Here is a 17,811-nt window from a genome sequence, read left to right as displayed (position 1 = left end):
TTTCACTTTGGTGTAACACCCATCCTGAACAAGCACCACGCGACAGTGGAACGGAAAACTAACTAACAGCAAGAAACATTTAGCAAAACCAGGTTTAGAGAGGATTTCGGCCTCTCGTGGGAAGGAGATGACCATCAAACACGGAGAGATTAGTCCAGGGCAGACTACAGGCAGCAGACTGAAGAAAGAGAACAGTGCATCCCACCCACGAGCCTGGCTCACTACACTTATCATTATTACTAGGGCTGTCAAAACGCGTTAACTTAATGTCCTCTTAACGTCGACAATTTTTTTAACGTCCATTATCTCTTTTCTGGCGGTCGACGGCACCCGTAGCTTGAGGAAAAGTATGGCGGACTACTGTGTGAACTCTTTTGAAAAGCGAGGAAAGATGGAAGTTCACTTTCAAAAAGATGCCAGATGGTTCAAGTTACAAGTTATTTGCATGTACTGTCGATTTGAAATGAATTGCCATCGAAGTACGTCGAGTCTCAAGTACCTTCCCGTCGTTTGACAGCCCTAATTATTACTGATAAAGGCAGAGGAATAACTTAAAATGTGATGCATTTACAAATGCAGTTTGTAAAAGCAAGAAACCAAGAAACTACCTTGTAGAAAAGAAAAGAAATGTGACGAGATGCGTTAGGAGAAGAAGAAATGCAATGATGCTCGGTGAGCCAAGAGCAGCTTCGTAACTCAATCAAGAACAAGGAAGTGAATAAGGATGTGCCACAAAAGGCCTATACCTATACGCATTGTTGATTTTTCACTGTCCCAAAACTGTGACTATGAATAAACCCGATTTCTCCCATTCTCTCATTCACTGATGATTGCTTGTACTTCCTCTTGAACAGAGCATCCGAACATCTGGACTCATTCTGCTGGAAGCCATCTTGTTTGGGGCATTACTGCTCTACTTCCCAGTAAGTTTTCTTTTTCTTTCTTTCTGTCTTTTTTTGTTGTTATCTAGGTCTTCCCACTGTATTGGTAGTGGAACTCCACTGAGTCGGCTCAATTTGGGTTGGTATTGTATGGTTTGCACTTAGTCCTGACCCGGCTTTGTTCTCCACATCCAACCTCCAATCTGGTTAAGGAGGCTGACACCACCTCCACCTTTAAAACCAAACTGAAAAACCTTCTGGTTAGTAAAGACTATAGTTAGTGTTAGTAAACCTCTAGTTAGTGTTAGTAAACCTCTAGTTAGTGTTTAGTAAACCTCTAGTTAGTGTTTAGTAAACCTCTAGTTAGTGTTAGTAAACCTCTAGTTAGTGTTAGTAAACCTGTACTTAGTGTTAGTAAACCTCTAGTTAGTGTTAGTAAACCTGTAGTTAGTGTTTAGTAAACCTCTAGTTAGTGTTTAGTAAACCTCTAGTTAGTGTTAGTAAACCTCTAGTTAGTGTTAGTAAACCTGTAGTTAGTGTTTAGTAAACCTCTAGTTAGTGTTTAGTAAACCTCTAGTTAGTGTTAGTAAACCTCTAGTTAGTGTTAGTAAACCTCTAGTTAGTGTTTAGTAAACCTCTAGTTAGTGTTTAGTAAACCTCTAGTTAGTGTTAGTAAACCTCTAGTTAGTGTTAGTAAACCTCTAGTTAGTGTTAGTAAACCTCTAGTTAGTGTTTAGTAAACCTGTAGTTAGTGTTGGTAAACCTCTAGTTAGTTAGTAAACCTCTAGTTAGTGTTTAGTAAACCTCTAGTTAGTGTTTAGTAAACCTCTAGTTAGTGTTAGTAAACCTATAGTTAGTGTTAGTAAACCTCTAGTTAGTGTTAGTAAACCTCTAGTTAGTGTTTAGTAAACCTCTAGTTAGTGTTTAGTAAACCTCTAGTTAGTGTTAGTAAACCTCTAGTTAGTGTTAGTAAACCTATAGTTAGTGTTAGTAAACCTCTAGTTAGTGTTAGTAAACCTCTAGTTAGTGTTTAGTAAACCTCTAGTTAGTGTTAGTAAACCTCTAGTTAGTTAGTAAACCTCTAGTTAGTGTTTAGTAAACCTCTAGTTAGTTAGTAAACCTCTAGTTAGTGTTTAGTAAACCTCTAGTTAGTTAGTAAACCTCTAGTTAGTGTTTAGTAAACCTCTAGTTAGTGTTTAGTAAACCTCTAGTTAGTGTTAGTAAACCTGTAGTTAGTGTTGGTAAACCTCTAGTTAGTGTTAGTAAACTTCTAGTTAGTGTTAGTAAACCTCTAGTTAGTGTTAGTAAACCTCTAGTTAGTGTTAGTAAACCTCTAGTTAGTGTTAGTAAACCTGTAGTTAGTGTTTAGTAAACCTCTAGTTAGTGTTTAGTAAACCTCTAGTTAGTGTTAGTAAACCTCTAGTTAGTGTTAGTAAACCTCTAGTTAGTGTTTAGTAAACCTCTAGTTAGTGTTTAGTAAACCTCTAGTTAGTGTTAGTAAACCTCTAGTTAGTGTTAGTAAACCTCTAGTTAGTGTTAGTAAACCTCTAGTTAGTGTTTAGTAAACCTGTAGTTAGTGTTGGTAAACCTCTAGTTAGTTAGTAAACCTCTAGTTAGTGTTTAGTAAACCTCTAGTTAGTGTTTAGTAAACCTCTAGTTAGTGTTAGTAAACCTATAGTTAGTGTTAGTAAACCTCTAGTTAGTGTTAGTAAACCTCTAGTTAGTGTTTAGTAAACCTCTAGTTAGTGTTTAGTAAACCTCTAGTTAGTGTTAGTAAACCTCTAGTTAGTGTTAGTAAACCTATAGTTAGTGTTAGTAAACCTCTAGTTAGTGTTAGTAAACCTCTAGTTAGTGTTTAGTAAACCTCTAGTTAGTGTTAGTAAACCTCTAGTTAGTTAGTAAACCTCTAGTTAGTGTTTAGTAAACCTCTAGTTAGTTAGTAAACCTCTAGTTAGTGTTTAGTAAACCTCTAGTTAGTTAGTAAACCTCTAGTTAGTGTTTAGTAAACCTCTAGTTAGTGTTTAGTAAACCTCTAGTTAGTGTTAGTAAACCTGTAGTTAGTGTTGGTAAACCTCTAGTTAGTGTTAGTAAACTTCTAGTTAGTGTTAGTAAACCTCTAGTTAGTGTTAGTAAACCTCTAGTTAGTGTTAGTAAACCTCTAGTTAGTGTTGGTAAACATCTAGTTAGTGTTAGTAAACCTCTAGTTAGTGTTAGTAAACCTCTAGTTAGTGTTGGTAAACATCTAGTTAGTGTTAGTAAACCTCTAGTTAGTGTTAGTAAACCTGTAGTTAGTGTTAGTAAACCTCTAGTTAGTGTTAGTAAACTTCTAGTTAGTGTTAGTAAACTTCTAGTTAGTGTTAGTAAACCTCTAGTTAGTGTTAGTAAACCTCTAGTTAGTGTTGGTAAACCTCTAGTTAGTGTTAGTAAACATCTAGTTTGTGTTAGTAAACCTCTAGTTAGTGTTGGTAAACCTCTAGTTAGTGTTGGTAAACCTCTAGTTAGTGTTAGTAAACCTCTAGTTAGTGTAACTGTAGTGTGTTAGAGTTAGTAGTCGTAGCTGCAGCTGCAGGACCAGACTAGAACAGCTGGTCTTAAAAAGAGCTTCATCCTAGATATGCTGCTACAAGGCTACGCTGCTATAGAGCTACGCTGCTATAGAGCTACGCTGCTATAGAGCTACACTGCTACAGAGCTACGCTGCTATAGAGCTACGCTGCTACAGAGCTACGCTGCTATAGAGCTACGCTGCAGGGGGCACCAACATGTTCCACTGAGCGGTGCCCATCACCCCGCCTTCTCTTTCCTTTCTCAGTTATTAATTAGAAGTATCTCATCACCATCATGTTGTTCTCCATTGTTCTTGTAGTTGGTTGTGCTGCACCCCGCCGCCCCCGTACTTTTGTGTAGTTTGCAGGCCAGAGCTTAAGAAGCTGCATGCTGACCTGCAGTCCCCCCTCTGATCATCCCACTGCTGCTTCCACCTGTCTGTGTGGATGTCTGCTATATGCTTGCTGACATCCTGGCCTGCAACCCAACTCCCCCCACCCCCACCTCCGACCACCTCAGTGTCTGCTGTCTACATCTGTTTATATACTCATCCCTGTAGTGCACCAGTTAGCTATTGTGTCTGTGTCTCTCCTTTCTCTGTTCTTCATTCTCTCTGTCTGTTCTCTCTTTTCCTGCTCTGCCCAGCTGGTATTCAGCAGGAGATCCCCCCTTATGATCCAGTTCCTGGTCCAGGTTTCTTCCCCCCTAAAAGGGGAGTTTTCCTTGCCACTGTTTTGCTTAAGGTTTTTTCTCCCACTAGGGGAGTTTTTACCTGCCAGTGTTTACAGTATGTTTATGTGATAATTGCTCGGGGGTTATGTTCTGGGTCCTTGAAATGGATGGATGACCTGGATGATAAAGAACTTGCCTAAATGGCGTCACACTCCATGGAAGGCAGGTGTCTTGGTGGTTTACACTGTTGCCTCACAGCAAGGAGCTTCCTAGTTTGGTTCGGCTTCCTCCCGCACTCTAAAAACACGTTTGTTATGTTCAGCGATGACTCTAAATTTGCCTGTGAGTGTGTGTGCTTGTTATAAATGTGGTCCTGGGATGGACTGGGGACCTTCCCAGGGTGTGCCTCTCTTTTTGACTGTAATGAGCTTCGATAAACTCCAGCAGACCCCCGTGAACCTTCATGGGATTAAGTGGGTATAGAAAATGAATTAATATCTAATTTAGGCAGTTTTGTGCTAATGATCTCTAACTTCAGCTGAAACAATTATAGTGCCTTTTCATATTTAACTTCACAAAAAAAAAAAGCCACCTCACATTTCTTTAATGCATATGGCAATAACTTACAGACTGGAACTACAATAAAAATGCAGTTGTCATGGAGATGGAGGAGACATGGTATCGCTTCAACATGCTTAAACCAGCAGTGAAAAGAGTGCCCCAACAGAAGGGAAGACTCAGGGAAGGGAAGAGCAGAGGAGGGACCAGCCACTGCTCCCCAGACCTGGAGTTTGTGACTGTTAAATGCAGACCCATATACCTCCCCAGAGAGTTTACCACAGTCCTGGTAACTGCTGTTTACATACCACCGGATCCATCCATCCATCCATCGTCCTCCGCTTAGTCGCGGGGGCAGCAGTCTCAACAGAGATGCCCAGACTTCCTTCACCCCAGACACTTCCTCCAGCTCTTCCTCCAGCTCTTCCTCCAGCTCTTCCGGGGGAAGTCCGAGGCGTTCCCAGGCCAGCCGAGAGACATAGTCTCTCCAGCATGTCCTGGGTCTTCACCGGGGTCTCCTCCCGGAGGGACATGTCTGGAACACCTCCCTAGGGAGGAGGGACATGCCTGGAACACCTCCCTAGGGAGGAGGGACATGCCTGGAACACCTCCCTAGGGAGGAGGGACATGCCTGGAATACCTCCCTAGGGAGGAGGGACATGCCTGGAACACCTCCCTAGGGAGGAGGGACATGCCTGGAACACGCCTCCAGGAGGATCAGGTACAGATGCCCAAGCCACCTCAGCTGACTCCTCTCAATGTGAAGGAGCAGCGGCTCGACTCCGAGCTCCTCCCGGGTGACCGAAATCTCGGCCGCTTGTATCCGCGATCTCGTCCTTTCGGTCACTACCCAAAGTTCATGACCATAGGTGAGGGTAGGTGCGTAGATTGACCGGTAAATCGAGAGCTTCCACCGGATGGTAATGCTAAATCAGCTGTTGGATTTTTACATGGCAGGATTAGCCATCAGCAGAGCATCTATCCAGCTGCTGCCACTGCCACATCTTGGTCTGTCATCAAATCCTGGCCTGAGGATGCCTCACAGCAGCTGCAGGACTGTTTTGACAGGACAACTGGGTTGTCTTGTAACACCAGCACCTGGAGGTATTTACAGATAGTGTGCCGTGTTACATCAAGAACTGTATAGACACTGCAGCTGTAGAGAAATGCATCCGGGTCTTCCCCAATCAGAAGCCTTGGATAAATGGGGGTCCATATTGAGCAGGAACCTCCACGTGGGACCTGAACACCTTTGGGCTGACAAAAAAATCCCAGCAAAGACTGCACTTCCCGAGGCCCCTCAGGAAGTACAATATCAAGCACAAACTGCTGGTGTCTTTCTACAAGTGTTCCATAGAGAGTTTACTGGCGTACTGCATCTGTGTGTGGTGTACCAGCACCACAGTGGCTCAAAGGAAGGCTCTACAAAGGGTGGTGAGTACTGCTCTCTCCCTTCAATGGAGGACTCACACAACGATCGCTGTATTAAAGAGGCAAAACATATCACAAAGGACACTTCATCACCCTGGAAACACTCTCTGTTTGCACTGTTGCCCTCAGGCAGACGGTACACAGCAATAAAAACAACAACAACAACCCGTTTTAGAGACAGTTTTTATCCTACAGCTGTAACAAAACTCAATCTACTCAAAAAACAAACTGTAACTGATATGAGGGATTGTGTGCATGTGTAGTGCAGTTATTTTTTTTATTTTGTGTTGTGTGAAAGTGTTTTATATACTATAGTATTTATCTGTTTTTTAGCACTGACTGATGGCACTTTTAATTTCGTTGTTATATAACAATGACTAATCTAATCTAATCTAAAAAAAACAACAAGTTAAAACTATATAATGTACTCTTGATTATTGTCTGAAGAGGGGAAAACATAGCAGTTGGTGTGCAAGTGTGAGCGTCGTTTTTTATTTATTTGCTAGGCGCTGAGTTGGCCAAGTGTGTGGGTGCCATTGTGCGTTGTATATGTGTGCAATTCTACTTGTGCACGCGGCCCACGGTGCACCTGGACCGCCGAATGGGAAGCCCATTTTTAGAAGCAGATGGAGGGAATGGTGTAACAGAGAGATCCGGTGGAGCCGGGGGATTCGCTCTATACAAACGCTGAACTCCTCAAACACGGAGCTAACTGGACGCCAGCCATCCTCAGACCCACTAACACCCCTGAAAGTCTGTCGAGGCGAGACAGCTCCTCTGACTCTCGGGGTGAAGCTCTTACTCTCATTACAGAGTAACTGGGAGTGTTGCCACCATAGATATTGGGTTTGTTACCACAGATGAGGGGTTGGAGATATTGACGGTCTACTCTCATGTGACTAAACCATGGTTTTGTATTTATCCGCCTCCTTTTCCCGACTTTACCCCATAGAATAACTTCCAAAAATAGCTCTGCAAAAAGATCCTGCTGCCGTTATCATCTCAGACAGAAGCGTCTTTGTCTCCTCTGATTCTGTCTGCCCATCTTTAGGTGTCTTCTCTGCATTTCACACCGCCCGCTGCTCTCGTCTGTATCCCTTCCCTGCTCCCCGGCTCCTCTACGTTTCCCTTTCATAACCTCATTTGCATGTCCTCTTACTATCTCACCTTTGTGACTTTCTCCTCTCTTGCATTTTCTTTCTTTCCTACCTCTGCAGCTGCAGCCGGGCCACTCTGGCACTCAATGCATTTTTAAACAGTCCATCAAGTTCCAGCACCGCTTGTTTTAAAAATACCGCTGCTGATTAATTGATGGAGGAGGCGCTGAAAGTTGGATGCAAACCAAGATGGCCACCTTGTCTTTGAAACGGCGTGCACCGCGAGATGGTGCAGCTCACGTGTTCAGAGCACATGTAGCCGTTAGCGACTGTCGGTGCTTTGTTTTGTGGGTGGAGGCAGAATGATGCTGAATCATGACTACACTCTTGTGTGTGTCTGTGCACACTCGTGTATTGATATATGGATTTGTGTTTTCATACGCTACGTGGGCGTAACAAAAGCGGTGAGGCGGACTTGTAGCTCATATGTCGGTCCAGCATGTGGAGCAAAGAGATTTGGGGGGACTTGCTAGCTCAGGAGATGAAGGTGTCTGTCAGCACGTCAGCCCTAAACACAGCTTAGGTTGAGGCCCCGTTTACACGTAGCAAAAACGGTGGTGTTTTCATGCGTTTTGGCCGTTCGTTTACACGAAAACGAAGCTCAAAGTCACAAAAACGATCATTTCTGAAAACTCCAGCCCAAGTGGAGATTTACAAAAACTCTGTCTTCACGTTTGCTTCTAAACAGAGGGAAACAGAGATTTAGGCTTCAGAACGTCACATTATATGACAGAAACGTCACCAGCGTCATGTGTGCCACCTGTGTTTACAAATTGTTTGGCCACCGTCAATATTTTCTTGTATTTTACTTGTTTTATATTCTAATGTCACACTTAAAAGTAACTCCACTTCTCTGTCACTCCAAACGAAAGACTTTCGTTCATCTTGGAAGTAACTGGAAGTTACTCGTGTCATTTGTTGATGTTTTTTTCCAGGATTCTGATTGGCTAGCATGACTTTATCTTCTCGTTACACTGCCCCCTGTAGGTTTGGCTGCTCATAGCACCTTAACAGCTATTTATGTGGGTTTGTGTAAATGATGGTATTTTTCAAAACGTAGAGGGGGAAATATCCGTTTTTATAAATACCCGGCTATGTGGAATGGAAACGTGGCCTGAGAGAAAGGCCGTAGCAGCGAGAGTCAGAACCAAGACGGGGAGGAAAGGTAATTTTGCAGTGAATAATAACAGGTTGTTAACATTTCTTTTTGCACTTGGTGGATATCTGTTCCTCAGTACTTCTCTGGCAGGACTCGAGGGCTTCAGCCTTTTTATTATACAATAACTGCTAAAAGCACAAAAGCAATAACCTGAAGGTAATACCAAACAGTACATACAGCTTTCCTCCAAAAAACCTGAGGCCAGAAGACGGTGTGAGGCCTTCTGTGGGTAAAAACAGATGAAGAAGAGCAGTTATGTGTGATGGAGGGAGGGAGATGGAAGTGACAAGATGCATGAGCCAAACAAGATTAACACGATGTTACATCACAAGTTATAGATAAAATCTCAATCTAATAACTGTTATTTGCATCAACATACACGTTTAACACCGTAACTATCGGCAGTTTCAGAGTGATATTTTCTGTTTCTATATTTAATGTAATTGCTGCAGCAGCTGAAGAGAGTTTCATTGCAATTTCATCATTTGCAGCTCATTATCTAAAGACGTTTTAGGGCTTCCTTCAGGGGAAAAAATGTGGAGAGGCAAAAAAGAGCGTTAATATTAGCAGAATAAAGTCATAATCTTACAAGAATTAAAACAAGTCATAATATTATCAGAATGAAGTTGTGGTTTTATCGCAAAACAAATCCTAGTATGAAAATAAAGTTGTTATTCTACAAGAAAATAATACTATGAGGATGAAGTTATGAATTTATGAGTAAAAAGCCATTAAATGTGTTAACAATGAGGGATTTGGAGCTCGTTGTTAAATTGCACTGAAGATTCATGAGGAAATAATTCATCGTTCATCAGCGTCACCTGATCACAGTGATTAGAAAGAAACTTAGGACACTGCTTTTGTGTAAAAGCATTGTGGGAAATAATGTTTGCTTTGTGTTGCAACATTTAGCTCATAAAATTGCAGTTTTATTTTTGTAACTTTATCTCTTAATCCGTATAATATGACAACTTTATTTTTTCTCTCCATCAGGTGCCCCCAACTCGCTGCTACTTGAGTTTTACTGAAAAGTTAAAAATGATAACAAGAATGATCACTATTTTATTATTGTGGCAAAGCGCCTTCTTGGGCGTTGTGTTTGTTTGTTTGTTTTATTGTTTGCACTCGTAAAAAGGAACATTACACACAGGAAAAAGTTAAGAAAAGATGTGCAGGAGAGGTCATAAAAAACCAGAAGGGCTCATAAGCGACTCCCCCCTCTTAAAAACAAGAAAAAATAAAAAACAATAATTCTATAAAAAAAAACATATACCGTAAGCACAATACATAGGCCTATACAGTATAACTGATAACTCAGTTATATGATACTTTAGAATACAATTAAATAGCTTAGAAATATATTTGAATAATGGTGAATGAAAAACACAGATATATTAAAAATCTATCAACTTTTTTTCAGCTTTCTTTTGAATGCAGATAATGTTGAGCATGTTTTACTTAGATGCTTTAAACTGTTCCACAGCACAAAACCTTGATACATGAATGAAAATGTAGCAACTGCGGTTCTGCAGAAGGAGATATGCAAATCATTCCTTCTTCTGGTGGAGTATGAATGATAATAAGAATTAAACTCTAAATAATGATGAAAATGTAGATCGTAGATTGTTAGTATTTGTAATTTTTTAAACAGAGGTGTGGATGGAGTTAAACGTGGAGAGTTAGTAACAATTCTTACAAAACATTTTTGGAGTCTATGAATAGGTTGTAAAAAAGAAGGATAAGTGCTAGCCCAAATTAAACTACAATAACAGATATGACAATAAATTAAACTGTTGTACAAAGTTAATTAAGTGCTTACTTTTAAAAAGGGTTTAACCTTTTTTATGATACCCAAGGATTTTGAGACCTTCTTGCACACAAATTTGCATTGTTTCTTAAAACAAAGTTTTTCATCAATATGGACACCTAAAAACTTTGCTGATGAAACATTAGAAACATTATGGACACGTGTCCATACAGTTCCATGGAGCGTTGCTATGACGCCATAAGCAGAGATTCAGTTCTGGTTGCATAACAAGTATAGCTCAGGTCTGTCTTGCACCATTGATTTATCAAATCCTGAGCTGCGACAGCTTGGAAAAATGTCTGTAAATCAGAGCCGAGGTGGGGTGGGAGCGAGCTCTCCGGGGGCTAAACACGGGGATGTTGTGGCAGTTTATCTGCCCGCCCAAGCGCTCGCTGGCAGAACAGCTGCAATACGTCTCACCAGAGCTGAGATGATAACGTGGGGAGGAAGCAGTAGATTAGCGTCCTGTTGCTCCGCCTGTGACATCTGCTCTTTTCACCCCGACACTTTGTTTTTCTTGTAAATATGAGTTGTCCTTTCTGCAGGTACATGCCATGGTCCATGGCTACACATCCAGCTACACCTTATTTCTCTGCATCTCCTCCATCTTGCTGCTGGGTTGAACTCATCGCAGACTTTCTGCTTCTTTACAGAGGAAAACATTTTCATCAGTTGACTTAGAAATAGAGACGGAGGCTGGATAAGAAAAGTGTAGGTGGGTTGACCTGAGGTGTTAAGCCCTGCTTATGCAAACCCACTCATTTATATTTAACCAGGCATGTTCAGGTGCTGAGACGCTGCCAGGAAGACTTACTGGTTTTACACACGGCATGCATTTTGCATACATATGTAGGGATATGATATACAGTAAGTTGACTGGGTGGGGGCTTCGTTAAAGGATCAGTATTAACCTCTAACAAAAGCAGATGTTAGACAGTTGGACTAGGGCTGGGGATCCATTCAAATGTCAAGAATCGATTCGATTCCGATTCTTAAGATTCAGAATCAGTTATCAAGATTTGATTCGATTCCGATATCGATTTGTTTTTTGAGCTGTTGCATGAATTATATTACTGTAGTTCTGCAACATATTACTACTAGTATTATATTGAGATTCAACAGCAAGTATTGCAGCTAATGATGCTGTAAGGACCAATCAGCTCCCAGAATGTTGATATATGTGCTGCTGACGTCCCTGACCCCCAGTCTGGTCTTCAGCAGGAGGGTCCCCCCTCATGATCCAGGTCCTGGTCCAGGTTTCTCCTTATGATCCAGGTCCTGGTCCAGGTTTCTTCCTCCTAAAGGGGAGTTTTTCTTGCCACTGTTTGGCTTAAGGTTTTTCTCCCACTAGAGGAGTTTTTACCTGCCATTGTTTATGTAATAATTGCTCGGTGTCTCTGGAAAAATCCTAGATTAGACGCTATATATAAAACTGAATTGAATTGAATTGAATTGAATTGAATATAACTGCTTTCAGAAACATTGTGTGTGGCAGAATTATCAAACAGATCCAGGGCAGCAAACAGAGGCCGAATGATGTTTTATTTTTTCCCACCTTCTGTCTTAATTTCTTCCATTTTCTGTCTATTTCGGTTTAAAATTTTTGAGAATTTGGTTTTTAGCATTTTATGCAAATGTAACCCCAAGACAGTATATAAAGAAATGAAATATTGACAATTTATGCAATTATAACTTAAAACTTTAATGTTTTCATACCATTAAACCATATTTAAAGGTAAAAACATGCACCAGTTATTCTTGTGTCCAACAAAACATTCCTTTTTTGGGCATAAACAAAAAAATACCAAAAGTTGTAATGTAATGATAAAACAACAAAACAAAAAAAATCGATCTTTGGACATACCAATCGATTTTTAGGAATTAATACGAGAATTGATTTAGAATCGGAAAATTGATTTTTTCAACACCGGCCTAAGTTGGACAGCTTCTTGTCAGTGCAGTTGTGCTGTGACTGTTCGTGTTTTTACTATTTCACAAAAGGAAAGCGAGACTCCCCGGCTGGTGTTTCCATTGAACGGTGCTTTTCCTTTAACTAGCAGAACTCACCTAGTTTTCTGTCCGTATCTCAACGTCTCTCCAAAACAGTGAAGAAGACGATCTCCACTCTGAAGAAGATGGACAAAAACATCTTCAGTCGTTACGGCTGCTGTGAAAATAGCCAACAGAAGAAGAAGGCAGCAGACGATCATTCAAAGGATTATCCAGAGGAAAAGCCCTTATGTAATGCATGATTATTAGGGAGTGTTAAAGCACAATTTCATGGTATAAATGAGGCCAAAAACTGCTGGAAACTAGATTTTGGTGACTTCAGATTGACTGGCTATGTCACATGCAACGCGATACAATAAACTGATTACAGACACGCCTGAAAAACCAGGTCGGGAAAGCGTAAAAAGGTTTTTGTGATATTTGGCCGTTTTTACCAATTAGAGCCTATTGCATTAGAGGTTTTTCTGTATCAAATCAAAGACATCAGCAATAACATTAGAGAAGCTACCGTTGCTACCCAGTAGTCTGGTAAGGGTTAGTTTTTCCAACAATTTGCAGCGTGTTATTTTACACTAAGAGAGATTATTCACAAGTGAACAAATCTTAGCTAGATCAATTCATGATGGTTCAATGGTTTGTTGGAGGCATTGCCACGATACAGCCTCATCTCTCTCTCTCGTTATAAAAAATTATAAAGAAATAAAACTTACGGCCAGTGGTGGACAGTAACGGAGTAAATTTACTTGAGTACTGTACTTAAGTACATATCCAGAGGATTTGTACTTTACTTGAGTATTAGATTTCTTTGGTACTCATTACTCTTACTTGAATACATTTCCAAGACAAATATTTTTACTTTTACTCGAGTAAATTTCTAGGAAGGCTGAAAAGTACTCGTTACTTTCAGGTCTGCTCTTTTTTCTTCTTCCCTAAAATCCTATTGGACACAAGCTGTTTTTGTCAAAGGAGGAGACCTATCACAGTGCACGCTCTCCACTGGGATGTACGGAAAGCAGAAATACGTCAAGCCTCCTCAAAACGATACCGCCAAAGTAGCCTGCGTTTGTCAAGACAGAGCCGCAACAAGTGAAGACAGAGCTGCAACAATGGCTACGCCTGCTTTTTTTGTAAAGCAGTGGTCTTTGAGGGGGATCCAGACTTAGTTGGATGGTGCAGGTTCATTTGGTTTCAGTTCATGATTGTTAATAAACTCTGCATCATCTGCTGTCCTCTTATGATCCCATTCATTTGATTTGTTTTTAGTGTTTCTGCAGGTTTTATTTAACATTGTGGTTCTAAAAGCAGCACATCAGTGCAGCTGGTTTCAAAGAGTTAATTCTCAGAAACAAGAGTTAAAAGATCCTTAAATTAATTTAGAAAAAATATAGTAATTTACTGATGTGGAAAATAAGAAATTTACTCTTACTTTTACTTAAAATAAATTTAAAAGCATTTACTTTTGGATACTTAAGTACCTTTAAAAGCAAGTACTTTTCTACTCTTACTCGAGTAATATTTTGACTGAGCTACTTTTACTTGTAACGGAGTAAATTTTGACCAGTAGTATTTTTACTCTTACTCAAGTACTGGGGTCGAGTACTCTGTCCACCTCTGCTTACGGCCTACTTATGATTGTAAAATCGCATCAGAGCAAAACCACAAATACTTCTGGAACAATGTCCTATGGAGAGATGAGACCAGAGTGGGTCAGTTAGGCCTTAATGTGCTGCACTGTGTCTGGCAAACACCTAAGACACAAATACATCCTGCCAACTGTCAAGCACGGGGGTGGAAGGGTGAGGATTTGGTTTTGGTGCTTCTAGACCTTGGTGTCTCAGGTATTGGATTGAAAATGAATCTCTCTTTAGACCAGATAATTGTAAACGTGAGATCATCTGTTTGACAGTTAAATTGTCTATTCAACAGGGAAATGATGCCAATCACACAAATCTGCAACAAAATGGTTAAAACAGTAAAGATCTAAGGTGTATAAAGAGTAGAGGAGGCAGGGCAGCCAGAATTAGCAGCTATAGAGTTTGTAACATACCAGTCAGACAATGCTGAAGGAGAGTTTTGAGGAGGGATTTAAAGGTATCCAGAGATGTTATGTTTCTGAGTTCCATGTGCAAAGATGAGCGTTCTAATGGAAAAAAACAAATCTCCTTTTGTCCCAAACTTTGATCCGGGGATACCATGTCAATAAGTCTGAGATCTAAGTCTGGGCAAGCCCGTTTAAAGCTCTGAAGGTGAACAGTAAGTAAGACTTTGAAATCAATATGACATCTAGCAGGAAGCCAGTGAAGAGGAGCAAGTGCTCATGCTTTTCTGCACCAGTAATGAGCCCTGCTGCAGCTTTTTGAAGTAATTGGAGGCAATGGAGGGAATGTTGACTGTGGCAGGGTGGAGGATTGGGCATGGTCTGGGGAGCAGCACACAGGTGGTGCAGGCCTGGTCCAGCTGATTGGGCACACCTGTGCCCAATCAATCTCTCCACCCTGCCTGGGTATTTAAAGAGCGGCTGCACACCGGCAAAAGCTTGAGAGGGATGACACAGAGCTGCCGAGTGTACTGATACACGTCTGTGTCTTGGTGAAATAAGGACGCGCCGGTTCCCGAGGTGGTCCTGGACGCGCCGGTTCCCGAGGTGGTCCTGGACGCGCCGGTTCCTGAGGCGGTCCTGGTAGCGCCGGTTCCTGAGGCGGACGTGTCGGTTCCTGAGGTGGGCGCGCCAGCTTCTGTTCCTGAGGCGGTCCTGGACACGCCTGTTTTGGTTCCTGGGATGGTCCTGGGCGCACCTCGGTCGGCGCCGCGGATTCCGTCTGCATGTGGTCATTAATTATTGTCCAAGCTGCAACCTCACATTCAAGACAATATTTGTCTGATTATGTTTTTATTATAACAACTGTTTTCATTGCATCCACGTAGATAAATTTGTCATCAAATTGTAGTTATTTGGATGAGTGAAGCAGCAGGACTCCGCCCTGTAGGAGGAGCAGACACCACCGCTAGTTCTACTGTCTTGTTTAATTTAAGTCTGTTTTCCTGTATGTTTTGTTCTCTTTCCGTGTGTGTTGTGTGTTATGTGTGTGCATACAGCATTTACTTCAGAAGTCATCTTTAATAAGGAGTATGCCACTGTAAAGCGTAACTTTGCTGTTATCCATGACAGGTTTCTGGTTTTGACAAGGTGGTGACGGTGATATTGTTCACATACTGCATACTGCATACTACTGCTTAGGGATGTTAAAAATTAATCGATTTTCGATTAATTGCCGTTATGAAATTACCCGATTAAAATTAACGATTACAATAAATCTACTTATTTATTTATTTTTTTCGTTTAATTTCACCAGCTGGTATTACGCCCGGACCACATTTAATGCGACACAACTCGCTGCGCCGCGCACATAAAGTAAGAAAGAGACGGCGGATATGTTTGGTTTTAGTAACATGCTCAGGCAATGAGTCTGCAATGGCCCAGACGGGAGACACATGTAGCTCAGTGCTTAACTTTTATTTTTAATCCACTCTTTATTCTTCTGGTTGTTCTCCGATAGTCTCCCCTAAAGCCTGAATTATGGTTCCGCCTTAAATCGACGCAGAGCCGCCGCCGTAGCCTACGGCGTAGTCTCTGCGTTGTTGTAACGCGGAACCATAAATCAGCCTTCACCCGGTACATACATAGGTTTCTCTAAACATCTGTCCCCGCTACAGTTTTAACTAAAAGAAAATGTGCTCCAATACAGCAGGTCTCATCATTTTATTTTGAACACTGCCAAAACTCTAACTTAAAACGTAACTAGAACTTAAAATTTGCTTGACACAAATGACACTATTATGGCTGCTGCTACTACTAATAGCCTTGAAGTGCACTTTATATTATATTCCTTGTGGTACAAAAATGTCTTTTTGTTACTTTTGTATCAAATAAATATTTGATTAAGGAATACATTAAAATGTCCTTTGTATTTTATATAGGCAAAAAAAATTATGTTTGTATCTCAGATGGGGGAAAAACGCCGCTTATCAACTAATCGATGATCGATCGATAAGGTTATCAACTATCAATTAATGAAATAATCGATAATTTGCATCCCTACTACTGCTACACGCCTCCTTGCCTCGCCTCAGTTTCCCTGTTCTGGTTTCCTTGTTAGTTTCTTTGCTTTTTCACATTTAGTTTTGAGTTTTGGGTTCCTTTGAATTTCCTGCCTTAGCAGCATTTTTATTTGGTCTTTGATTTTTGTTAGGAATTATTCTGGCTTCTTCCCATCTCCAGCTTTGTGTGCTCTTTGAACACAGCGCTCTGACAAAAAGGGCACATATCTCCATCTTGGCTGTGCCTTCAGGGAGGAAAAGACTGTGTAAATATATTCAGACCACGGGATTAGGTTCCCCCAGGAAAAGGTCGCTCTTTAATGATTTTAAGAATGTGTATAAATTCCGAGGTGGATACAAGCTTTCTTAGCTTCAGCTGGCATGAGCACAGAGTCCCGGCACGAGTCGGAGATGTGATATGTGGCATCCAGCTGAGCTGCACACTAATGAAATGAAATGCAGCTGTAATAGAAGTGCAAATGTGCGCTTTTATCTTTACAGCTCAGAATGCAAGACTCTCTTCAGCCTATCTCGCAGTCTGCAAGCGTGAAACTCAACATCCAGCAGAAAATGTTAATTTATGAATTCAAGCCTTTCTTTTTGACAAGCCGTGCAGAGACAAAACAACAACCTGGACGATGCAAATACACATTCCTGCAGTGAAGAAAAGATTACCAGCTTCCATGTGAATAACATACCACGGAAACTCAGTGGGAGCTATGGAGGCGTGACGTTTCTGCAAGGAAAAATATTGCTTCCTGCTATGTTTATCTCACACTGAAGATGTCTCTTTTTTGTGAAAACGAGGGGAACGACATTTGTGTGACTATCCACTTGTGAGAAAACAAAGCCGGCGCCTCAGACACCAGCGAGTCCCGTGTTGATGCGTGTTAACACTTCTCCTGCTGCATGTGTGTGTAGGTGATGATCCTCTACTTCAACCCCAGCGTGTTTCGATGTATCCTCCTGAGGTGGGTTCGCCTCCTGGGCTTCGCCATCATGTACGGCACCGTCATCCTCAAGCTGTACAGGTACTTCAAGAATAAGTAAATGTACTATTACGACAGAAGCGGTGTAATCATCATATCAGATGTGGCATTCTCCTTTAGTCTTCCCTTCACTTCCCTCCTCCTCCTCCTGCAGCCTAACCTTTCTCAGGTCCAATAATTGCATGCTGTCTTCCTTTCAAGGGCTTTTGAATTTCTCACCAAGTCTGGGGCCTCATTTATAAAAGAGTGCGTAGGATTCATACTAAAAGTGCACGTGCGCCCAAAAGCCGAAAATGGCGTGCGCAAAAAAAAATCTGGATTTATAAAACCGTGTGCACTGTTCTCTTTATAAATCACAGTCCAGCTGGAAGGTTGTGCATGTGAATTTGCCTCATATCCCGCGCTTAACACGCCCACTTTTTTACCAAGAATGGTCAATGCAAAGCACCTGGCGACTGTATTTGCATATAAATGAGCCTGCTGAGCATGTGCAGCGGCTTCC

General features: G+C 41.3%; 1 protein-coding gene across 1 annotated transcript in view; it reads left to right on the top strand.

Annotated features, from left to right (window-relative positions):
• The window catches only part of LOC133453114 (metabotropic glycine receptor-like), a 127,000-nt gene that overhangs the window by 62,040 nt on the left and 47,149 nt on the right, over positions 1-17,811 (top strand). Inside the window, exons 6-7 of the mRNA XM_061732989.1 lie at positions 855-923; positions 17,242-17,351. Coding sequence (XP_061588973.1) covers positions 855-923; positions 17,242-17,351 — 179 coding nt within the window. The remainder of the gene's footprint in view (positions 1-854; positions 924-17,241; positions 17,352-17,811) is intronic.

This window comes from Cololabis saira, chromosome 10 (genome assembly GCF_033807715.1).
Source record: "Cololabis saira isolate AMF1-May2022 chromosome 10, fColSai1.1, whole genome shotgun sequence".
Classification (NCBI taxonomy): Eukaryota; Metazoa; Chordata; class Actinopteri; order Beloniformes; family Belonidae; genus Cololabis; species Cololabis saira.
Note: the sequence above shows the minus strand (reverse complement) of the source record. Positions and strands in the feature narration are given on the sequence as shown.